Source organism: Amblyraja radiata, chromosome 7 (assembly GCF_010909765.2).
Source record: "Amblyraja radiata isolate CabotCenter1 chromosome 7, sAmbRad1.1.pri, whole genome shotgun sequence".
Taxonomy (NCBI): Eukaryota; Metazoa; Chordata; class Chondrichthyes; order Rajiformes; family Rajidae; genus Amblyraja; species Amblyraja radiata.
This window is the reverse complement of record NC_045962.1, coordinates 47060586-47086470: the sequence shown is the minus strand read 5'-3', so window position 1 is coordinate 47086470 and position 25885 is coordinate 47060586. Positions and strand designations below refer to the sequence as shown.

The following is a 25885-nucleotide window of genomic DNA, read 5'->3' as shown; positions in this document are numbered from 1 at the left end:
GAACTCGACCCGAGATGTCACCCACTCCTTCTCTCCAAAGATGCTGCCCGTCCTGCTGAGTTACTCCAGCTTCACTTACAATACAATACAATTATTTATTGTCATTTGAACTTCAGAGCCCTTTGAAAGTGCCTTGAAGTGTAATCATTGATACTTCCCCACCACTACTAATTTTGTGCATCCACCCAAGCGTGCAGATAAGGCTTTGACATTCCAGAGTGCCCAGTATTCTATTTACACCACGTTCTGTTCAACCTTGTGCCGAAATCCATTGACTGTATAGATAGCTCAGTTGCAGTCAACTGTGTGCACTACATCCAAATGAGAAGCATTTCTTCAGTGAATAAAATGATTGTTCTTTCTTTACTGCATTATATTTGAGTAGGTAAACAAAGGGTAATTGAATTCTAAAGAAGCTGTTCCTTAAAAGTAGGCCAATGGTTTTTTAAATTATTAAACACTATTTTGGAGCTCATCCAATCTGACCACAGGCATAAAAATTAGTGTTGCAAATTGTCACACAATTAAGTAATTTAGATTCGAAGGTTTCCCAAATATGTCTGTAATGGTAATTTCCGACACTTCCAGTGTCCTCCTTTCCGTTGCCATTACTACACGGGTAAGTAGGAGTAATCTTACACAGTACAAATAGTACAGAGCTTCCAGTCGTTATTTCCAGTTTAATTGGTTGTTTATTGAAGTAGTTGTACAAACAAATTCTGCCTACAAGTTGTGGCTGGCTGTTCTCCCCTGTCTGGTGAGAACTGTATGTTCTCCCTCCCTGACGTATTTAAATGGTATTGGCATTTAATCTTCGTTAGTGATTCTTCAATCTTCTTCTCTTCCTCCTTCTTATCCTTCTTCTTTGAATCTTTGAGAGATGACTGCGCTTTCTGCTTCGAAAAGATCTTCAGGACATCAAACATTGTCTGTGGAGTGTTGCTTTAAAGACTTGCATCTTCTTATCAACCTTTTCCTTTAGCATGCCAGTGTAGCGGCACCATACGTGGCGAATAAAGATGAGTCGTCAGGCCGGTTTAAGGGATCATTTATTCGGTGGTAGTTGGTGCGCTAACTATAATACAATGTTGTTGCAGCTGAGCGAGGTTGTTCCCTCGTGCTCAGCTGCCAGTTGTCTCGCTAGGTCTCGTGTAAGTGTCGAGCTTTTGTATCAGGACACCCCCTCTAGCCCATGACGTCACGTGCCCGACCTCGTATCTCCTGACGAGGGTTCGAGCATGAGTGCCCCTGTTTAGGCTGACGCCACAGGACCCCCCCCAGAACCGGAGGAAGGAATATAATGGTCGAGGGCGGCTCCTGCATGTGTGTCGGGAGCTGTGGCGGCGTTCGGGCGCTCCAGTGGCAGCGGCACGACTCGGAGCTCCGGTGAGGGCGGCCCGGTGCGGGTCTGGGACGGTGCTGGCTGAGACGCTCCGGTGGCAGCGGCACGACTCGGCGCTCCGGTGAGGGCGGCCCGGAGCGGGGCTGAGACGCTCCGGTGGCAGTGGCACGACTCGGGGCTGGGACGGCGCTCCGGTGGCTGAGGCGGCCCGGCTCGGGGCTGGGACAGCGCTCCGGTGGCTGAGGCTGCCCGGCGCGGGGCTCCGGTAGCTGAGGCGGCGTTCTGGCGACGGCGACCTGAATCCGGGGCTCGGCCGCGGGCCAGTGGATGACATCGTCGGGAGCTCGCAGGTCACAGGCTGGTGCCTGTTTTCCGGAGCTCCCGCGGCAACAGCTGCGTCCGCTGGACTGGAGGGCGGCAGCTTCGACCACCCCGGGCCGCGGAGCTTGAACCGGCCCGTTCGCAGAGCTCGGTGAGCAGCGGGACTGACTTACCATCGCCCGGTGGGGTATCGCCTCAGCGCAGAGGGAGAAGAGGAAGGAAGAGACAGTAACCCTAAGATTTTTGCCTTCATCACAGTGAGGAGGTGCCTGGTGAATTCACTGTGGTGGATGTTATTTTGTGTTTACTGTGTGTTTTGTTGTTTATTATTACATGTATGGCTGCAGGCAACGACATTTCGTTCAGACCGAAAGGTCTGAATGACAAATAAAGGATCTAAGAGACCGGTCTTCAGACTGAGATTCGGGAGAGGGGGGAATAGGAATCTGAGGAGTAATGTTTCTCACACAAATGGTGGTGGGTGTATGGAATGAGCTGCTGCTGCAGGAGGTAGTCGAGGCAGGTAATATCACAGCAGAATGCATCTGTGCCAGCACTTCACTGACATTCAAAAGGGTTTAATGGTCTCAGCATGCAGATCCCTCCCACAAAGCTGCCGATAAACTCATTACCGGATGTCTATGTTTCTATGCACATCTTTGTTATCATCTTCCATTCTAAGATATGAAACTGCACCGTAGCCACTTTCGCTGGTGTCTGAAAAGTGGTGCAGATGTGCATATCTGATTTGACCAAAGTTTGTGGGCTTCATGCACTGGTCCACTTTAAATTCCACCATCTTGTTGAGATTTGCTAACCATCCTGCCCATCACTGAGAGAAGGTTTGTGGTATGTTCTCATCCCATCCGAGTCTTTTCTTACAGAGCTCCTGCATAATCTGCTTGGCTGGCAGAGTAAATGGTGCTATAAATCCTAAAGGATCATATATAGAGCCAACCACAGACAAGATGCCCTGTCTTGTGTATGGTCGTTCCTGTGCAGCAATTCTGAACTTGAACACATCTGTTTCAACGCACCATTGCAATCCCAGTGCTCTTTCCATTGGCAGATTGTCGTTGTCCAAGTTCAACTCCTTGGTTCTGTTTTCTGGTGGAATGGATGCCAATACAGCACGGCTGTTGTTGATCCACGTTGACTGCATGAATCCTCCCATTTGGCAGAGGGAAGTCAGATCTCATGCCATTTGAACTGCTTACTGTTTTGAAGGCATGGATTTTAAACAATCATCTACATAGAAGTTGTTCTTTACTGTGTTTGTCACCTATGCTGGAAAGTGAGCTTTGTTGTCTTCAGCAGTCTTATTAATGCAAAATTTGCACAACTTGGTGATGCCATGGCTCCAAAAGACCATCCGGTCTTCAATAAGATCTTGTTGCACATCACCCTCGGGTCACCACAGGAATTGCAGATGGTCAATATGCTTTTCTGATCCCTTAACCTGATGAAACGTTGCTTTGATGACAGCCATCAAAGCAATCGGTTCTTGTCTGAATCTGATGAGAACTCCAATAAATGAGTTGGTAAGGTCTGGATCCTGCAGCAGTTGGCAGTTTTATGATGTTCCTTTGAAGACTGCCCCACAGTCAAAGACCACCCTTAAGGTTCCTTTCCTTGAGTGATACACCCCATGGTGTGGGATGTACCAGAGCTCTCCATCACTTTGATTCAGCTGGTCCACTGGTACCATTTCAGCATAACCATTGTCAATCATTTCTGTGATGAAGGATGTATATTCATCATGACATTTCTTATTCTTGCCAAACCTGCGTTTCAGGCTCTGAATGAGCTGCTCTGCAATGCAACGGTTATTTGGCATGCTAACGCTTTTTTGTTTGAAAAGTAAATCTAGACAATAGTGTCCATCTGTCATCTTTGCTGAGCGATTCATAATATCCAAGAATTTTACCTTTCTCTGGACATTTCTTTTCCTTTCTGGTTCTTTCACTGAAGTCGTGATTGTATTGGTTGACCAATAGCTCCTCTGGGTTTACAATGGATATTTGGTCGACAGCAGCAGCAGGGCAGCCATTTTCATCCATTCTTTCGTTGTCTCTTCTCAGGGGACCATAGATGACCCACCCCAGTACGGTCCTCACGGCGTATGGTCCACCCCCTTGGCTGTTGACCAGGTTCCAATACCTTTGAAGCATTTGTCCCAATGAGTAGGTCAATGCCAGAGTCTATTTCAGGAATCTTGATATCCTTCAAGTGAGGCCATTGTATCAGGTTGATTTGGAATGGCGCCGTCAGGCTTGTGAAATAAAACAATCCGTGTTCCCACAAGTTTTCACAAGCTCCAGTTTCACTCATAGAGCTAGTTCTCACTTAAATGTAATGGCAAATTTCCGACCCTTCCAGTGTCCTCCTTTCCGTTGCTATTACTACACAGGTAAGTAGGAGTGATCTTACGCAGACCAAATAAAACAAATCTTCCTGTCGTTATTTCCAGTTGTTGTTGGTTGTTTGTTGAAGTAGTCGTACAACAAAGAGATGAACGTACCAGGCTTTCCTCATTCTGCATACAAGTTGTAGCTGGCTGTTCTCCCCGGCCTTGTGATAACTGTATGTTCTCCCTTCCTGTGCCTGGTCTGCCACTCCCTGTGCCCTTTACCCATATATATACGCCACTCTGTGCATCTAATGAACGTCCCCAAGTGTCCAAAGTAATATTGTAAGATATATCTAGACAAAATAATATAATGTGCCAACAGTAGCTAGCCTAAGCATAAATGGCTCCTACAATGTCTATGCTCTGTATCAATTCTTGGAGGAAGTATCAGCAGTTTTATTCTGAGCAGTTTTGTAATAGTCATTCCCGGTGAACCCGAAGGTAAGGGTTGACCCATTTAGTTTCTCTTGAGATTGTATGAAACAATTGTATTTTTATGTCAGGGTTGTAGCTAATAGGGCCAGTTTATATCAGCCATTGGATATTGTGTAGGAAGGAACTGCAGATGCTGGTTTAAACATAAGATAGACACAAAATGCTGGAGTAACTCAGCAGGACAGCCAGCATCGCTGGAGAGAAGGAATGGGTGATGCATCGGGTTGAGACCGTTCTTCAGATATTCAGCCATTTGATATTTCTCTTGGGAGTGTGGTGATGGATTGCATGCCATCTTGAATTACTGTGATCCATGTGGTGGAACCATTTATATAGTGCCGTGAGGTGGTCCAGTAATATGATACAGCATTAAGGAAAGATGGATTATGTCCAAGTATTTATATTTGAGTTACTGGGGAATTTGGGATACTTTAATGTTCCTTGACCTTGTCGTGCTGCATGGTAGGGGTGATTTTTTGGAAAACCCTAACTTAATATGCACAGTTACAGCACAATTCCCGTAAAATCGAATGACACATCTGTATTAGCAGCTTTTAACTCTTTAATTCATCTTGCCCTTGTATTTATGTTTTTTAAGGGGAAGCAAACGTACACATTTCTAACCTGGCAGATGATCTTTCCAGAAAGAATGATGACATTGCTCGACACCAGGAGGAGATTACCAATCTACTCAGTCAAATCGTAGAACTTCAACTTAAAGTCAAAGAGGCAAGTGTGAAAATCACATGAACAGAATCCCTATTATCAAGCTTGGAGCAAGGCTGGCATTTAAGCTTGACCACCTTCAGGTTATGTTTATCTTAATAGTAAATGATTGGTATTTATATTTCTTTTCTTAGTGTGCCATTGAGAAAGAAGAACTGAAGCAACATTTACAGGCATCTAAAGATGCCCAGAGACAGCTTACAGCAGAGGTAAGTGGTCTTTGACCTGAAATGTTAACGGTTTCTCTTTCCACAGACACTGCATGACCTACTGAATGCTTCCAGCATTCTGTTTTATTTTTTGCTTTCTACAAACAGTCACCGAGAGACATCGTTTCTACTCTCATCACAACTACAGTCCATACAGTGTAATGTTACCATTTTACATATCAGCTGCTCCATTTTTGAATGATGTCTATTTAATGTCTATGGACATTTTTTATGATTCTGCATAAGCTGGATTGCACAGCTAAGTGCATTGAGGTCTTCTATCCAGGCTGGATTGCAGGTATCCATGGACGTGCCATGATGCAAAAAAAATTGAGTTCAATTTAGATGCATTTCTAATTGTATTCTGTTCAGTTTTAAATCACTCCATATTGTCAAATGGAGAAGCAGAGAAGGTGGTAAAACATTTGTTAGAGATATCAGTGATTGTGCCGATATCAGCCTTGCTGTAGAAAAACTAAATTTGAAGGAGTGGACTACACCCTTGTTGCAGAAAAAATATATTTGAAGGAGTGGACAAAACATTTGTGGGAATTTAGAACTAAAGGTCATGAAAATTAATATTCTGGATCATTGGCTTAATCTAGAGAGTTTTGTGACTGCAGAATTTATATATGGAGTAGTTGATATTTAAATACATTTAAAGGAAGGCTACTTTGTTGAAGAAAAGAATAGAAGAATATGCTAACAGGGAAGATGAGGTAGGGTTTAGCATTGTGGGCAATTCATAAAAGGATGTTTTTTATCCCAACAATTGGTTATCATGACACCAGCTGGTAACTAGTCAAGCCACCAGCTCTGCATGTATCGAGCGATGGTAGCCTATACCGGCACTTCACACTCAGAATGTATTCCCATGAGCGAATGGGCTAACGGAATCAGCACTAAAAAAGAGCATGATATTCAGAAAGATGTTACTGATGATGGTGCTGTGCCAGTGCCTGGCATGAACCTCTGCTCTCCCTGAACTTGGCATGAATTCAGCAGTGAATTGCCCCATGGCCGTGTTTGCACTGCCCTCTCCATCCTGGCGGTTTTATGGTAACAGAACCACTGAGAAGGTGAGGTAGCAGCTCCCATAACATCCACCATTCAGGAGAGGGAGACTATAGGATCCGGGAGGTGTGTGAATTATAAGAATAGGCTGGAATGTTTTCTTCCTGGAGCATAGAAAGCTGAGGGGTGACCTTTGAAGTTTATAAAACCATCAAGATAAGAGGGATGGTCAGTTCTTTCCCAAGGTAAGAGAGTCACATCTTGAGAACAGATGCAGTGGAGACAGAGAAACTGAGAAAAAAAGATGGTGTCCTTAAAAGAGACAGGCCTTTATTTTTATTACAGATTCCAGTCACTTGTGTGTACATGTGTAGAAATATGTTAGAGGGATACTGGACTAGTTCAGACAGACTTGGTTGGCATGAGTTGTATAATTCGATGACTCAACATATGAAATAGGTGCTGGCAGTGCCCACAAATGGCCCTGGTGCCCCCTAGTTTTGAATCTCCCACAATTATGTGGAGAGGCTGCCTAATGTTGAGTGAGCCGGGAGGTCAGCGTGGCTGCTCAGCACTGACAACCAGGACCTGGCTGTATTCAGCAAGCATGGTGGTGGTGGAAAGTTTTCAGACTTGTGACTAGTGATGTGTCTTGGGGATCAGTGCGGGGCCCATCGCTGTTTTAAGATTTAATAGGAATCTGAGGGGCAACTTTTTCACGCACAGGGTGGTGGAATATGCAACCAGCTGCCTGAGGAAGCAATTGAGGCATGTGCAATAATTACATTTAAAAGATATTTAGATAGGCAAATGGATAGATATGGGACAAATATGATTACATGTGACTCGCTTAGATGGGGCATCTTGTTTGTGTTACGAGTTGGGCTGAAGGGCCTATTTTCATACTGTATGACTGACTCATTTCCTTTAAGGAATCATAACCTTTTGATTCTCAAGTCCTATTTCAACTGCCTTGAATTCTGGCTGTGCATCTTAAGGAGAATTTATAAACAATGACTATGTTGTAGAATGACTCTATGCTAATATACCATGGTTGCTTACTGCTTTACTCTACCCTACTAACTTGCTTCAGTTGTCAAGTAAAGAAAGCTGGACTATAACCTACATCATATATCAGTGATGTAAAGCACAAGATACCAAACCCTGTTAGTTTTCAAATGTAAGCATGAACATGTAATGGAAAAGAGGTGTGCAGTATGTTAACCAATGCCTCCGATGTGCTAATTTCATAGCTTAATCAGTGGAATTTTTTTTATTCTGTTGGTTTTTAACCATAGTTATTTTCTTTGCAGCTGTTGGAAGTACAGGATCATAATGCTGAGTGTTTGGGAATGTTACATGAATCTCAGGAGGAAGTAAAAGAATTGCGGAACAAATCAACATCATGCTCACTTAACAGACCACAATCCTGCAGTATGTTCCCTATGGTATGGAGACTTGATATCTAATCCTCCAGTTTTCTGTGTGAGTGTTAAATCCCATTGTTTCACATCCCAACACAGAAGAACATTTAGCAAGAGAGCTGCATAAGCTGCTTACAACTTTCACACAGCACTGTTATAGCAATTAGCCCTGCATGTATGTTTCTCTTCTCTCAATATCCCTTCCATTTGCTTTTGATGTAGAAGGAGACCATTCAGTCCATCGAGTCGTACCAGCTGCCAGGCAATTCCAACAATCCAATGCCATAAATTCTTTCCCAGTTGCCTATTCTCCCTCATATCCATCAACTATCCCCAATTATTCTGTCTCTCACCTACACACCACGGGTAATTTAGAATGGCCAATTAACTTATGAACAAGCAGGTCTCAGACTGTGGGAGGAAACTAAAGTGCTTGGAGGAAACCCACAGGGAGACAAAAAATAAACTCCACACTGACAGCACCCAGGCCGCTGGGCTGTGAGTCAGCAGCTTTACCAGCTGCATGCATCACTGTCACCTTTCTTATTGTGAAAGATTTGCCTCAGAGAGGGGACAGTGGAGATTTGCCATTGCAGCTTTTACTTAGTGGGACCCAGTGGTAGAAATTTTCATACTTCATTTTAAAGAGACAGTGCAATCCCAATAATTTTGGCAAACACAAATAAAACCATGAATCATCAAGCCAGTAACATTTTACCAAATTACTTGCAATTGCCACGGTCCACCTTTTTGGATCATCCCTACCATTATTAATCTAGCCAAGTGTTGGACAAGTTTGTAGAATATTAATATTGATATTGGCCTAGGTGTATTAATATTGATAATTGACCAGTGTGCATATTTACAATGTCTTACAAATATTTACAATTTATGTGTGTTTGAAAAGTGATCATAAAATGATATCTTGTAGAATTCATTGGCTGCGGAGATTGAGGGAAGTATGCGCAGAGAGCTAAACCTGGAAGAGTCGCCCGTTCAAGATCAAAGGTAAATGGAATTTCTATTGCTGCTCTGAGCACGTTTTCAAGCTACTATTTCTGGGGGGAAAAATCCTTCCTGGACAAAGCAATTCATCCTTCAAATTAGAGGGAAAGATTTGTCCTTGCGTCTTAACTCCAGAGCATACATAAGAAATGAGGTTTGGCCTTTGACCCTGCTCTGCTTTTCACTAAGGTACACAAAAAAGCTGGAGAAACTCAGCGGGTGCAGCAGCATCTATGGAGCGAAGGAAATAGGCAATGTTTTGGGCCGAAACTCTTCTTCAGACTGCTTTTCACTAAGATTGGCTGATTGTATCTTACTTGGGTCCATATCTCTTGTTACCTTTGCATAACAAATATTATGGAATTTTGATCTTGTTGAAGCTGGAGTCCAATTGAATTTGGGAATGAGCGTTCTAAATTACCATTTTCTTTCCAGTGAAGAAATGCTTCCTGACATGACCTGTCCAATTTTAACATTAAAATTGGTTGCCCATTTCTTCCTCATTTCCACACCCAGTAATTGCTGTCTTTCCAATACATTGATGTATTCCTTTTTTTTTTACTCTAGGAGCCAACGCAGACGAGTTTTCCAGACAGTCAGAAGTATCAATGAAACCATACAATCACACATGCCAGCTTCTCCTTTGGGATCTATTCCAGGATCTGGTTGCTCATCTGTTATCATGACCATGAAACCAACTGATTCAAAAACGACAAATAGCTCAGCTGATGAAGCTGGTTCCCATTGGTGAGTAATAAGATGTTAATAAATTGCTTTCTCAATACTAATGGTCAATGTTAATAGACAGGATAGATAAATGAGAGATATGTAAGAGGAATATTTTTACTATCCTGTTTCAACGTTGCAGCAAAAGGCCAGTTGAACCATTATGGCGCTTCGATGGCAGCTTCACCTACATTCTATCTGTCCTTTTCGTCATTTTTTTGTTACTTTTAGTGTGTTTAAAAAGTATGTGTTAATGTTCTCTGGTTTGTTTTATGTGGGGGATGGGCGAGGGGGTCGGGGGAAACTTATTTTCAATCTCTTACCTTGCCGGAGATGCGATTGTTGTGTTGGATCGTATGTCCGGTCGCTCAGTGGCCTAACATCGTGGAGCTGGCAGCCTTGCTCGGGACTGACTTTGAGCCCTACCGCGGAGCGTGGACTTGCCTGTGGATTTGACTATCAAGGAGCTCGCAGTCTCGGGTTGAAACCGACGTTGGGAAGTTCCAAAAGCCATACGACTAGCCTGTAGATCTGTGTCACTCATGTTATGTCATACTTTGTAGCTACGCCCACTAGTTCAACAGATAGTTTATCTGCCTTTCTCTCTCACTTTGGAGTTATGTGCTAAGATGAAGTTACCTATGCTGTAACATTAGTGAAGTCTTTGGATCTTAATCACTGTGCGTGACTTAAGTTATTCCCAATAGCAGAAGCTCAACATGGTGTCAGAGTGAACGGACTCACGCCTTGCTTAATTATATTGCTTTTATTTTAATTTGTTGTTTTCTCCGGTATATATTACTACGGCTTCTGGTGTCAGAAAACCAGAGATCCTGGTGTTTGACGAGAACCTCGCAGAACGGTGGCGCGTATTTGAAGAAGACCTCAATTTACATTGAAGCAGCTCACCTAACTGCTGCTCCCGGTGTTCGCAGGCACAGAAGCTGCTCGACGTACCAGGAGATTTCATTATGAACCGGCTAGATTTGACCCGGCTGGTATTCAGATTGCTCCCGCTGAGTCTACCCGAGACCCTGACTGCCTACTACGCAAATTCTGGCAGTTATGTGAGTTACGTACTAACTTGGTCATGGAGAGGCATATATTCTTTTCCCGAAGCCAGAGACAGGGTGAACCTGTGGAGATGTATGTCAGTGCGTTGAAGCACATTGCCAATCAATGCGATTGATTGGGATATACGTGATAGCCTGGTCCGTGACCGTTTGGTCTATGGTGTCCGCAATGATAAATTACGCGACGAGTTACTGCGGGATGCTGAGCTTACTCTAGAGACTGCTGAAAACCGCTGTCGCATTGCTGAAATGGATGACGCTCATACAAAAGTTTTAGGGCTCTCTGCTGGTCTTGAAATTATGTGGTGATCAGGTGACAAACTAAACGGCTCTGAATCAACCACGATCCTGCTGCATGGCAGAGTACACTTACAGGTCCCAATGTATTACCCCTTCTATTTACAATCTTATGCACACTTTAACAGAAAATATACTGTGCACAAACCTGGCCACTTGGATTCTGTTGGTATTTGTGATTTATTTAATCCTCAATTTGCCCGATTAGCAATCCTATTCCTTTCCCTCTCTTTATTTAGCTTCTCCTTAAATCCATCATTGCAATTTGCCACAATCCCTTCACTCAAAATGAGCTCCTGTTCTTCCGCATTCTAAATAAAACAATTATTTTACATTTCTAATCTCTAATTTTAAATACCACTCCCTTGATGACTTGTGGAAATTCTTTGATATCTAGCCTATAATAACTGTGATAAACTTTTGAAATCAAATGGGACTAACTTACATGGGACACCTTAGTCAGCCTGGACAAGTTGATCCCAAAGGCCTGTTTCCATGCTGTATGATTCTAAATGATGATCATTGAGTTACTTTTGACATTGCAGTTAAAAATATGTCAATGTGATGTCATCCACATAGTAGCTATGATTTTGATAAGTGGAGTTTGATATTGGATAGGAAGATCTACTTGTTGTGCATTAACTTAAAGAGTGTTTCAGATGGTTGGTTAACATTTTCTCTGTAGCATGTTTCTGTCTTTATTGTTATGGGCTTTGGATATATTTCTTTTGGACTGGAATTCCAAGCCAATTTCATTTTGTAGATTCAATTTCAGAAATTAGGTTTTTGATTCTGAAGAGGCAACATGATTCCAAAGTCGGCATAAATTTAATTGAAAACAGTGATACCCTGGTTTGTCTATTAATCACATGTCTATTGACCAGAACTTCACTTGCAGCTGTGTTGGTGCTAGTTAGTGATTGCTTGATAATCTTAGTTTCTCAGACCTGGTTAATTCCAATCTGACCACCCTAACCTGGATAAGCCTAAGTGTTGTTCTTACTCTTGTTTTACTTCACAGTGAACAGTCTAAAGTTGGAGAGCCAGGCACACCGGGTGGCAGAGACCTGTCCACTGCTCTGCGCCGTCTTTCTCTGCGTCAGGAGAATTACCTGAGTGAGAAGATGTTCTTTGAAAGTGAGCGGGACAGGAAGCTGATGGACATGGCGACAGAGGAGGAGGCCGGGTGCAGTACTCCAACAGAGAGTATCATGTCCACTGGGACCAACCTCAGCGATCTAACAGATATGTCTTGCTTTTCTGGGGTGTCCAGTTCTTACCGAACATTCCTACCTGAGAAACTACAGATTGTGAAACCAATTGAGGGTAAGGACAGGGGCGTTGAATTCCATAATGTTTGCAATATCATTACTGCAATCAAACACCCAGCAGTGGTGGAATGAGGTGCTGGCAACATATTGGTTCACTAAACCACCCTGCTGGCTAACCCTCATTCCACCAGTGCTAGTCCTTAGGCACACTTCTTTTTCAAGAATAGTGCTATCTGCCTCTGATCATTGAAAGGTTATATTTTCTGTAGAAGCTCGAAGCAAACCAGGACTACTTTGATCCCTAGATCGATCAATGACCTTAGCTGATTGGAGGTTCAGTCGGGTCTCGGGATACTGCCTCCAACATAAAGGGGAAAGAAAGATTAAAGTCATAAAATGGTTTGATTTCTTTTAACCAATGTAGTAATTAATGTCTTGACACAGCAAGCAATATCTCACAATCTGCTGCAGGATGATTTTGAGTTGCTTCCTTTTTTGCTCTGTCCACCATTGCCATCTCACATCCAACTGTGTTGATCAAAAAGCTGTATGCACAGTCCCAAGAATTGTTAACAATTGTAGATAGAATTTAGCTGAGTCGAGCCATTCAGTTCAAAACATTTATGCTGCTGCATATGTACCATCTATTTCCCCTCTGAGTATTTACTTATCAAAATGTCCTCCCTCAGCCAATTATTTGTCCAGTTTCTCCTCAAATGCATCTACACCATTCTTAATTACTGGCAAATTTCATATTTGCTTTATTTTCTTGGTAAATATTTTTTTAATTTTCTATTTTGATTTTTTGCTAACTTATTTTAGGTTAATAGCCTTCATTGCTGTTCCTTACAAGTGGAAGCAATCTTCCTGCGTCCGCACGAAACCCATCACAGTTTATGAGACCTCTATTAGATCATTCCTCAGCCATCTCAAAAAATTAGCTGCTCATCTGTTCCTGTATTCTCTTTGTAAATTATCAACATCATATGAGTGTTAATATTGAGAAGCATTTCTGAACAAACCACATTAATATTGTGTCTATGCGAGTAGGTTATCGACCAATAGAGTATGTTATAGTGAGTGATTCACTGCCTGACACATTCAAGAGGAAAAAGATTCAGCCTCTCTTATAACTCAAACCGTCCAGACCCAGTAACATCCTTGTAAATCATTTTGCAATCTTTTAAATTTAATGACAACCTTCCTAAAACAAGGTGACAAGAAAAGTGCACAGCACTGCAAATGTGGCCTTACCAGCATCTTGTAGAGCTGAAACTTTGACTATGAAACAGTAAAACACAACATGCCCTTTAGCCCACAATGATTATTCCAAGCATGATATCAAATAAAACTAATCCCTTCTGTCTGTACATAATCGAAAATCTCCAAGGCATATTCATGTGTCTCTCTAAAACCCTTTTAAATGCCACCATTGTATCTGTTTCCACCGCCATTCCTGGCAGCGCATTGCAGGCACGCACCACGCAGTGTTTAAAAAGAAAAAAATTGCTCCATGCATCATTTTCAAATTTTGCACCTATCACCTTAAAACTATGACCTCTTATATTTGACATTTCCATCCTGGGAAATAATGTTGACTACCCCATCTATGCCTTTCATAATGTTATATACTTCTATCGGATCTCCCTTCAGCATCCAGCTCTCCTGGGAAAACAATCCAAGTTTGTCCTATCTCCTTATATCTAAAACTCTCTAATCCAGGCAACATCCTGACAAATTTCTTCTGCATCCTTCCTGTAATGGGGTGACCTGAACTCCACACTATTCGCCGTAGGTGACCTAACCAAAGTTTTTAAAAACTGCTACATATCTTCCTGACAATAATCATAATCATACTTTATTAGCCAAGTATGTTTTGCAACATACGAAGAATTTGATTTGCCATACAGTCATACCAATAACAAGCAACAAAACACACGAAATACATTGTAACAAACATCCACCACATTCGTCACTGTGATGGAAGGCGAAAAAAAAAGTTAATTCTCTTCCCTTTGTTCACCTGCAGTCGCGGGGCCTCGAGCCTTCCGTTGACGGGACGATCTTGGCTCCTGTAGCTGCCGGTCGGGCCCTCCGTGTCGGGGCGATCAGACCCCTGGTCGGTGCCAGTTGAACCTCTTGCGACTTTGGAGCTTCCCGACATCAGTGTCCACCCGAGTTGCTCCATATTGAAATCTGCGCGATAGTTTTCTAAACCAACACGTGGAGGAACCAACGAGAGAGCAGGCTATTCTAGACTGGGTATTGAGTAATGAGGAAGGGTTAGCTAGCAGTCTTGTTGTGCGTGGCCCCTTGGGCAAGAGTGACCATAATATGGTTGAGTTCTTAATTAGGATGGAGAGTGACATAGTTAATTCAGAAACGAGGGTTCTGAACTTAAAGAAAGGTAACTTTGAGGGTATGAGACGTGAATTGGCCAAGATAGACTGGCAATTGATTCTTAAAGGGTTGACGGTCGATATGCAATGGAAGGCATTTAAAGACCGCATGGATGAACGACAACAATTGTTCATCCCAGTTTGGCAAAAGAATAAATCAGGGAAGGTAGTGCATCCGTGGATAACAAGGGAAATAAGGGATAGTATCAAAACAAAAGATGAAGCATTCAAATTAGCCAGAAAAAGCAGCCTACCAGAGGACTGGGAGAAATTCAGAGTCCAGCAGAGGAGGACAAAGGGCTTAATTTGCAAATGGAAAATAGATTATGAAAGAAAACTGGCAGGGAACATAAAAACTGACTGCAAAAGTTTTTATAGATATGTGAAGAGAAAAAGATTAGTTAAAACAAATGTAGGTCCCTTGCAGTCAGAAACAGGTGAATTGATCATGGGGAACAAGGACATGGCAGACCGATTGAATAACTACTTTGGTTCTGTCTTCACTAAGGAAGACATAAATAATCTGCCGGAAATAGCAGGGGACCAGGGGTCAAATGAGATGGAGGAACGGAGTGAAATCCAGGTTAGTCAGGAAGTGGTGTTAGATAAATTGAATGGATTAAAGGCCGATAAATCCCCAGGGCCAGATAGGCTGCATCCCAGAATGCTTAAGGAAGTAGCCCCAGAAATAGTGGATGCATCAGTGATAATTTTTCAAAACTCTAGATTCTGGAGTAGTTCCTGAGGATTGGAGGGTAGCTAATGTAACCCCACTTTTTAAAAAGGGAGGGAGAGAGAAAATGGGGAATTACAGACCAGTTAGTCTAACGTCGGTAGTGTGGAAAATGCTAGAGTCAGTTATTAAAGATGGGATAGCAACACATTTGGAAAGTGGTGAAATCATTGGATAAAGTCAGCATGGATTTATGAAAGGTATATCATGTCTGACGAATCTTATAGAATTTTTCGAGGATGTAACTAGTAGAGTGGATAAGGAAGAACCAGTGGATGTGTTATATCTGGACTTTCAGAAGGCTTTCGACAAGGTCCCACATAAGAGATTAGTGTGCAAACTTAAGGCACACGGTATTGGGGGTTCAGTATTGATGTGGATGGAGAACTGGCTGGCAGACAGGAAGCAAAGAGTAGGAGTAAACGGGTCCTTTTCAGAATGGCAGGCAGTGACTAGTAGGGTCCCGCAAGGCTCAGTGCAGGGACCCCAGCTATTTACAATATACATTAATGATTTGGACGAGGGAATTGAATGCAACATCTCCAAGTTTGCGGATGACACAAAGCTGTGAGGAGGATGCTAGGAGGCTGCAAGGTGACTTGGATAGGTTGGGTGAGTGGGCAAATGCATGGCAGATGCAGTATAATGTGGATAAATGTGAGGTTATCCACTTTGGTGGCAAGAACGGGAAAGTAGATTGTTATCTGAATGGTGGCCAATTAGGAAAAGGGGAGATGCAACGAGACCTGGGTGTCATAGTACACCAATCATTGAAAGTAGGCATGCAGGTGCAGCAGGCAGTGAAGAAAGCGAATGGTAAGTTAGCATTCATAGCAAAAGGATTTGAGTATAGGAGCAGGGAGGTTCTACTGCAGTTGTACAGGGCCTTGGTAAGACCACACCTGGAGTATTGTGTACAGTTTTGGTCTCTAATCTGAGGAAAGACATTCTTGCCATAGAGGTAGTACAGAGAGGGTTCACCAGACTGATTCCAGGGATGGCAGGACTTTCATATGAAGAAAGACTGGATAGACTTGGCTTGTACTCGCTAGAATTTAGAAGATTGAGGGGGGATCTTATAGAAACTTACAAAATTCTTAAGGGGTTGGACAGGCTAGATGCAGGAAGATTGTTCCCGATGTTGGGGAAGTCCAGAACACGGGGTCACAGTTTAAGGATAAGGGGCTAGTCTTTTAGGACCGAGATGAGAAAAACATTTTTCACACAGAGAGTGGTGAATCTGTGGAACTCTCTGCCACAGAAGGTAGTTGAGGCCAGTTCATTGGCTATATTTAAGAGGGAGTTAGATGTGGCCCTTGTGGCTAAAAGGATCAGGGGGTATGGAGAGAAGGCAGGTACAGGATACTGAGTTGGATGATCAGCCATGATCATATTGAATGGCGGTGCTGGCTCGAAGGGCCGAATGGCCTACTCCTGCACCTATTTTCTATGTTTCTATATATCTCCCTCTCCCCTGGCATCAGTCTGAAGAATGGTCTCGACCCACAACGTCACCCATTCGTTCTGTGCAGAGATGCTGCCTGTCCCGCTGAGTTACTCCTGCAGTTTGTGTCTACCTTCGATTTAAACCAGCATCTGCAGTTCTTTCCTACACATTTGAACTGTCTTTGTTGCAGAAGGCACTTTGGGTTTTGTTTTGCACTGATATTGTTTTTCTTTAATTTATCGATCTTTTGTTTATTATGTTATCTATGCATACTGTGTTTACAGACCAGTTATGCTGCTGCAAGTAAGAGTTTCATTGTTCTGTTTTCAGTACATAAGACAATTAAACACTCTTTTGAATAATAAATTACATGGCACATGGTATTACATGTACAGCCATGAAAATGTCTCTGGGAATGGTCAGGAGTGCCTATCATGTCTGTTCACTGTATTTCTCCATAAAAGTTTACAAGAGTTTATAACTAAGATTTTCTTTGTATTTTAAAATAACAATAATGGTGTGGTCCAGTGAGTTTAAATTTGAATGTTTATGATCTTATAAAGTCATTAATTTGTTAGACACAAAACTTGTGGTAAATCCTGGTAAAAAATACTATTCCATTGTCTAAAAGTTTCATCTTTATTATGAGTGCCACTTGATCTCGAACACCAATTAATCTAAATCTGGCTAATAATACAGTTTAGCTATGTTCGCTACGTTAACTTCTGAATTTATTACAAACATTATGAAAACATATCTATATAACCAAATAAGACAACATTCATGTTAGTGCATTTATTTGGTCATTGAATCCTATTAAAGACTCTTAATCTTTTTATATTTTCTTCTCTCACCTGGTAGGCTCAATGACTTTACACCAGTGGCAACAACTAGCGCAGCCTAATCTGGGCACTATTTTAGCCGAACGGCCCGGGGTCCTCACTAAAGGCTTTGAACTACATCCAGAAGATAGCATCTACCACCTCTCCGATCTGGAGGAGGACAGCGAGGAAGGAATCACCTTCAAAGCTCAGCATTCTTCCACCCCTGAGGATAAGAAAGAGAAGAAGCTGGAGAAAGAGAAGGCGCCTTCAAAAGGGATAGAAGCACCACCAGACATTTTTCTGCCAATAAATAGCCTCTCTAATGATTCAACAGCTGGTGAGTTTTTATGTGAATTAATGAACACGCAGGAGAAACACTGAGCAAATTATTCTTGTGACTTGTATGGGGACGATCATTTATGGAACAATCCACAATAATTTAAAGAGAGAGTACATACATAAATACAGAATTAGGTAGCATGGAAACGGGCCCTTCAGCCCAACTCATCAATGACGACCAAGACGTTTATTTGAACTAATCAAATTTGTTTGCGTTTGGCTCAGATTCCTATCCATATATCTGTCCAAATGTCTTGCACAAAGATGTAATTGTACCCTCTACATCTGCTGTTGAATGTCCACTAATCATTCACTATCCTGCTGTACTTATCTATTCAATCGCAGGAGATACATCACCTGTCTTTTCATCTCTTCCCTTCCCACCATCCTAGCATCCAATTTGTCCTAAGTGAAGTAGCAATTCTCGTGCACTTCTTCCTACTTAGTGCATAGATCACAATGTGTCCTCAGCAACTGCAGAAAGTAGAGACTGGATGATGGCTTTGCAGAGCATGTACGATCAGTAAACTGGTGATTCTGAGCTTCCAATTGCCTGTCATTTTAATTTTGCTTTCCACTGGTACCTGTTTGTCTGTGGTTTCCTACACTGTTGAAATGACACTCAACATAAGCTTGAGGAACAATACCTAACCTTGCGCATGGGCATATTGCAGCCTTTCAGGTTCACTGTTGAATTCAGCAATATCAGGTAACCCATCCTCTGAGTTCATATCAGATCTGGTCAGTTCTGCTGGTTATCCATCTATAATATTGACTCCATTTATCTCTTTCCATCAGCATGGCTCCACCTACTAAGTATATCAGTTTGTGCATGTTTTGTGTTCTCTCTGCCTAATGCCCAAATTATTTTTTCTACCAGATAGCCTCATCAATAGCTAATCCTCACGGCAACTTGGGAATCACTCTTTTGGAGAAATTCCCTCTACCCTATCCTTTCCTCCTTCATCACTGTAGTGTAAAATTTATCTGTTTTCCCTCTTTCCACAGATGCTTTCTACAAATGTTTCCATTTTCTATTTTTGTTTCTGATTTGTCTTTAGCCTCTTAGACTGTTCCAAAGAAGCCCAACTTTATAAACTCAAGGAATACACTGGCTATCTGACTACAATGTGGGCAGATTATGTCTCTGAGTGCAACATTGAATTCAGCAGCTTTGGATAATCAACCTTTTCAATTTGTGTCAGATCAGGACAGCTCTGGTATAAATGCAGGCTGCTCAGCAGGTTGGGCAGTATCTGGTGAGCGGTATTTTATCTTGTGCATGTATCTAGTAACCTTTCCTGATGAGGGGATCATTCAGACTGAGTCACAGACATTATGCCTCACTTTGCGGACATACCCCAGCCAGTTTCAAGCTTCCAGCATGACCTGTTAACTTCCTGCAGGAGGAAGAAAGAAAAGATTGTACATCCTGGACTGTCCTAACTAACCCTTCCTTGTGGCTGCTTACAGCATTTTCAGACTGTACAGAAAGAAGATCAAGAGTGGATATATTTTGGAAAAGGGTAATTGAAATCTTCACGCTATTTTTGTCTGAATTCGACACTGTTGTTAACCTACAAAATTATCTTTCTCTCTGTAGTGCGGAACCCAGGCAAATGTCTGTCACAGACCAACTCAACCTACACCTTCACTACCTGTAGGATCCTTCATCCCACTGACATTGTTCAAATCTCAGCAAGGTGAGGTGTTGGTCTACAGTGAGTTTTCTTCTGGAAAAGTTGTCTCCAGTTATCCCTTTTTGCTTTAATACATTATGTTCTTGACACAGTGTTACCCTAAAGGAGAAACATTACTTAAACATAGCAACTTGGCCAAGGCTTTTTTTTTACAGCATCTCCTACCTAAGGCATCAGGAAGGACAATGGCAACAGATATTACACTTATGCCTGCAAATTCTCTTTAATGTGGCATACCATTTTTACTTGAAATATAGCACCTTTTTTGCCTCGTGGGCTGCGTCCTTGCCAAAACTCCACTGAGATTTCAGCAGTTGCAGATGATGGCCTATCATTCAGATATGCTACCTTTGACAGCAAAGCCCATGTAATAATAAATATAAGAATGCATTTCATGAATGCTCTGGTAGTATAACTCTTATTCCTTTCATTCAATGCAGATGATAGTGTCATGGTCAATCCACAGGAATTCTGGTAGTTATTTTTACGCCATTTGATGATGAACGCAAGTCGGATTTATTTCTCTGTTCTTTGTTTTAGTACCGGATATGCTCCAGTGCCAAACGCAGCGAGTTCATCCGTCAACGTGATCACCAGTCCCAGTACCCCTATCGCAACTTGCCGGCCAAGCATTGGTGAATCCTTCACAAAGAGGAGGGAGTCGACTACTACTCTGAGCACTACCAGCAGCTTGCAAAAGCTCTTGCAAGATCGTGGAATCTCTGCTGGAGTTTATCATTGTCCCCTACTGCAAACCCCACCAGTGGTTCCTCCCAAAATGCTACCTATACCCCGTACCCCACCAAACTCTCCCTCCCGCTCCCCATGCCTGTCGCCATTGCCCTTTGACATGCGGGGAGCTATTGATAACTTCCTTGCCTCACGACCTGCGGAGACGCTGCTCCACGAAGTCTACTGCCTGAAGCATGGGCGGAGCGGTGCCGACTATGCTCCCACCAGTCTGAACCTGGTCAAGAAATTGCAAAAAATGGGAATAACCCAAGCTGTGGCTCCATGGAATACCCCGGAGGGTGATGACAGCCAAGAACGAAAGGCCAAGCAGCACCTCCAGGAATCGGCAATGTTCATGGGGACTGGCAGCAGCCTGCTAGGAGCCTTGAGACGGAACCAGAGTCTTCCCAGTGTACTTGGTGGATTCGGCAAGCCAATACCAAAAATGGGCACCTTCAGCGAGGAGAAGACAGAAACCAAATTGGTTTTACCTGCAAACGAATGACCCATCTGAATTCTTTATTCTCCCCCATCCTCCCCTCCCAATCAATCCTTGTTCCTCAACGCTTGATCCAGCCTTGAGTAGTTTTAACAGGAAGGCGGGCTTTGTGTTAATGTTGTAATAAGCTCCTGAAAGTTTGAAGATGGTAAGCGTAAGTGAAGAAAGGAAATATGAAAAAGATGAAATGATTTGAGGTGAGAAAAGTAAAAGGATTGATTAGTAATGAAACAAAGGCAGAAGGGAGGTGACATGGAATGTTGAATGTTTTAAGGGTTTGTAATGAAAATGAAGGATTTGTACAATGGCTGGATCACCAGTTTGACACTAATGAGCAAGTCCAAGCTAACCACTGTTCCTCTTGCCTGTGGGAATTAATTTGCTGTTTCTGCTTCTGGCATTTTGACAACAAAGCACAAAATAAGGCATTAAAGCACATACTGAACATTTTATCTGGACAAACACTACAAAGGCCAGGCAGTGATGCCCTTCATCCCTGGCAGCCCCCAAAACAAGCCTTGCTATTATATGTTATCCATTGCACACACTGCCTCACCACCTTTTGAAGATGCATGCAGATTTAAATCCCTGTACTTTTGAACATTTTAAAGCAGTTACATCAGAACCTATTTCTTTATCAGTTTGAACAGAAATATAAATTAATTGTTTTCTAAAACCAATTTACTAAATAATATTATAGTGCTTTGACCATCACATTACCCCAATTAAATTCTGGTTTTGAGGCACTGTTTGATCAGACATTTCATTTTTTTAGACCACTGTTTAATGCGAAATTTCACTTTTTAGCACAGCAGTAGAATTATTTGCACCTCAAAGTATGTCATAATCACTTTTCACTTTAATGCAGTCAATTATAAAGCCACCACAATGTCAGCATCGAAGGGATGTGCTGATCAAAAGTATTGTTACCAGTGAAATTGGTGACTTCCGGTGACTAATACGCAAGCACAAGAGATTGCATAATACATAACCTATCCCCATGCAAGAGACTGAAATGCATTCAATTTCAATCCATGTATATTCAATAGTGATTTTGAATAGGCTTCAGATGATTGGCGAGTAGGCAAATTTTTTTTTTTTTTAACTGGTGCTTCAATATCATTATATTACTACTTCATGTAAGCTCGTAAGGCGCGCATTTTGTTTTGCTCTATGTGGTAATCTATTTTAAAGCTATGAATATGTCTGGCCAAATTTAATTTTGATCTCTCGTAGCCTGCAAAAACCACCGGTGGAATCGCTGGGTAGAATTTGAGACAGCATTATTTTGTTTAACTTTTTTTAAACCTTCTCTCCTTCTCTCTTTTGGCTGTGGAAAGTTCAACTGGGGAGAAAAATCTAGGGGTTGCATGGTGGGGCCACGGAATTCCCCTGCTGGCTTTTTGAGGTGTAGCATTTAGAGGCAGGAATTGATATGGAAATGTAGAAAATGCAGATGGAGATCTGACCACAGCCAAACAACATGGTCTTTCATTTGTTGTTGCACAGACCAGATGGAATGAAGTGGAAGTAAGAACATTTAGATAGTGCAAGTGTAATTTCCAATTTAAATATGGTGCCTGGTTAATGGTCTCAAAGCTCAAGACCATAGTGTTTTGATGTTATTATTTATATAGTATAGATTGATATTGTATTTATTTCTATACGCATTCAGCTTTTCTTTAAGAAAGGATCATTGTCATTTTTAGTGGGTATGTTACAATCTCGAACCTCAGGTCCAGACACTTTCCATGCTGCACGTCATAGGAAAGATTGAAGACAAGAGATGACAAATTTACTCTCCCCTCAGTTTTGGAGTTGCCAATTCTGATTGGACAGAGTCTTCCAGGAAGTTATCATGCAGCTCCAATCTTCCTGCTCCCATTCTCCAACCTTTGGTCATCCACCCTCGCATGTCCCCTTCCCAATCAGAAAGCAAATAGACTTTGGCAGTCAAGAATCACTAAATACAGTAACAGTCAAACATTTTCCCATCTCCATATTTTTAAATTCCAAGATCAAACAGTGTAATTCCAAACAGTTAGAACCCAGCTTTGAGAGTGCTGTGGGTAGAACACAGTAGGTTCCAAACTTTGTTTCAGAACAGCCTTGGGATGGTAATATCAACATGAATGGGGATAATCTTAGGCTGACAGCTGTACTCCAAAGCTGACATCAAAGTTCTGCAAGCTGTCGTGTCTTCAGAGTACGCAGGGTACATTAATCTTAACCTTGGACATGGTTTTGCACTTTCAAGAAAAAATGCACTTTTTTTAAAAAAAAGCTTATTTGTAATTCTAAAACAATCTACATGTAATGTAGACTGGCAATTTAAAACAATTTGCAGAACAAGCTTCCAAGTCTTTATTTCAGTTATGATTTGAAATTTAGTTTCCAGGTGCATTTTAAACATTTACTAGCAAAGGAGAGAGTTTCATCCATTAGTCTCTGATCAGGAGTATGTTCTGTTGCATTCTGTTCAGTGCTTACAGTTGGGTAGTCTGGCACAAGCCCAGAAATCCTCGTCCACCTGCCATTGAACATCTGCAGGGAATGCAGAGGTGGAACTTGCTGTTGGAACTCCAGGCGATTGCAATGAAACGGACAGTGGGAATTCCCTTTGGAATCCCACATTGTTGACTGCTGATTAGACGTAAAGGGCAGGGAACAGCAGAACATCAGGATAGATATAGGGAGAATGCAAGAACCCAAATTTAATAACGTCTCAGACACTGCACACACCCTTTCACCCTGCATGTTAACAGGGTTCAGTTCCACTACTACTTTCTCAGGTGAGTTGCATTTCAGCTATCCTTGTGCATTTTTTGTGGATTTATATCTTTTTGAAAAGGGAGTCATATTCACTTTCTTCCATAAACTAGTAGAGCCAACATAGGCGAAACCCAGTTAGGCTTGGTCAATCTAATGAATATATACACTTCATCCAGCCTGTGAATTCAGAGCAGTTCCTTGGTTGACCAGTTGATGCAGGTATCTGAGGCTGGGTTAGAAAAGGGGGGAGAGAGAGAGAGAGAGAGCTGTTGGAAGGATAGGAACACACTTATCTGATGGGCTTTTTGTTGAATAGTGCCCTCCACCAAGTGCTCTGACTAAAGCAGTTTCCGACACTCTCCCACAAGTGTAATGGACCAGCTGTGACTGCAACAGCTGGCTAGCATTGTCGGTGAGTGGAAGTATTAACCAAACAGGACTTGCAACCGCAATATGTATACTGTACCTTGTTTCCATAAGACTTTCAAGGAATGATGTTGCAATCATCATAGCAAAGCTGTAATAATTACTGTGTCCCATTGTGCATCATTGAATTTACATGAGTCTTTTAGGAAATGAGGAAGGCTTCGGTGTTTTTCCTTGGATGGTAGTTAACCAGATGAAGAATTGGGCACATTAAAGATAAATTCACTCAAAGGGATAACAAACTCTAATTGGCCAGTTATTGAAGTCTGTACTGCTTCCAGTTCCCAATATTTGTATATATCTGGGCTCTGTACAAAGACATTTCCCCAGCTCTGTGGGAATCTGAGAATTTCTGCTGTCTAATTGAAATACTGTTTAAGAATGTAAATTTACCATTTAAATCCATCCTGTGAGAAATGGGTTGTATTTTGTTCGGATGTGACCTTGACCTTGAAGCGATGCATGCCACCAGGCGAGAATGTCCTATCCTCACTGGTCGGGCTCTCTGAATTTTCAGGGAAATTCATTGAAACCCATTCAGTTAAGTTTGTATCTATTGCTTGCATGTTTTGTTTATATTAAATAAATATTGTAAAGGAGGGTGAGGGTTCAGGCTGACCAAAAGATGAGTGAGATGTTCCCATTTGTGTGGCTGATCGGCCATTCGAGCACAAGCCCTGCCTTTCAAGGCCCAAGAGTAGATGGTCCCATAAGTGCAATATTACTGGTTCATCCTTGTTGAGTCTGTGCAATCCCCTGCCAATGGCTTGATTGCATTTTCATGGAGGGTATCTGGGAAATTCTTGCACTATTTTTTGTAGGAGGAGATATCTTTAGTCTAGTGAATTAATAGTTGTACTAGCTATTATATTATAGTATGTGGTGTTGTCCTCCCATGTCTACTCATGGCAATATCAGAAGATAACTTGGCACCTGGCTGGATGTACTTGACGCCTTTTGGTTCCCCTCCCATAACTACCCTACGAAGAATGAATGGAATTGTTCTTGCTAAACCTCATTTGTTATGCAATATTTGATATTTATTGTAATAATTCATGTAACTGCAAAAATATGTGATATTTCTGAGTCACTTCAATTCATAAAAGTTTTTTTTAATTTAACCTTTGCCTTTTGAAATTTCTTGCAATTCTGCTTGGCATTGGTCTGCGCTGAGGTGAGCGCTGGTTGGGATGTGAGTGATACATGGGGTTGCTCACAGTAAGGAGACCTTGAGTCTCCCTGTTAGAGTGAAGCTGGGTTACACAAGGGGAATATACCATTTCTCAACACATCATGCGCAGAGCAGCAAGATAGCACTGAAACCTTGCAAGTAAAGCGCAAATATGACACCGATCAGTTACCTCAAAGGGCATGCTTATTTGTGGTTATAGATCTGTATAACCCTGTGCAACTATCCTCTGACAATAATTCAGCATAACAATAAAAATGTTTCGCTGGCAGCATTAGTTATAGTGACCTCCATAATGTTTGGGACAAAGACCCATCATTTATTTATTTGCCTCTGTACTCCACAATTTGGGATTTGTAATAGAAAAAAAATCATATGTGGTTAATGTGCACATTGTCAGATTTTATTAAAGGGTATTTTTATATATTTTGGTTTCACCATGTAGAAATTACAGCTGTGTTTATACATAGTCCCGCCATTTCAGGGCACCATAATGTTTGGGACACATAGCTTCACAGGTGTTTGTAAATGTTCAGGTGTGTTTAAATGCCTCCTTAATGCAGGTATAAGAG

The 25885-nt window shown here is 42.0% G+C and overlaps 1 protein-coding gene across 2 annotated transcripts in view; it reads left to right on the top strand.

Annotated features, from left to right (window-relative positions):
• Positions 1-25245, top strand: part of trak2 (trafficking kinesin protein 2) — a 64958-nt gene extending 39713 nt beyond the window's left edge. For both annotated transcript variants that reach the window (XM_033024379.1, XM_033024380.1), the window contains 9 exons: positions 5107-5237; positions 5369-5443; positions 7771-7905; positions 8813-8889; positions 9454-9633; positions 12004-12308; positions 17694-17993; positions 19599-19698; positions 20236-25245. In XM_033024379.1, coding sequence (XP_032880270.1) covers positions 5107-5237; positions 5369-5443; positions 7771-7905; positions 8813-8889; positions 9454-9633; positions 12004-12308; positions 17694-17993; positions 19599-19698; positions 20236-20932 — 2000 coding nt within the window. In that variant the 3' untranslated portion in view covers positions 20933-25245. The remainder of the gene's footprint in view (positions 1-5106; positions 5238-5368; positions 5444-7770; positions 7906-8812; positions 8890-9453; positions 9634-12003; positions 12309-17693; positions 17994-19598; positions 19699-20235) is intronic.
• Positions 25246-25885: the final 640 nt, after the last annotated feature.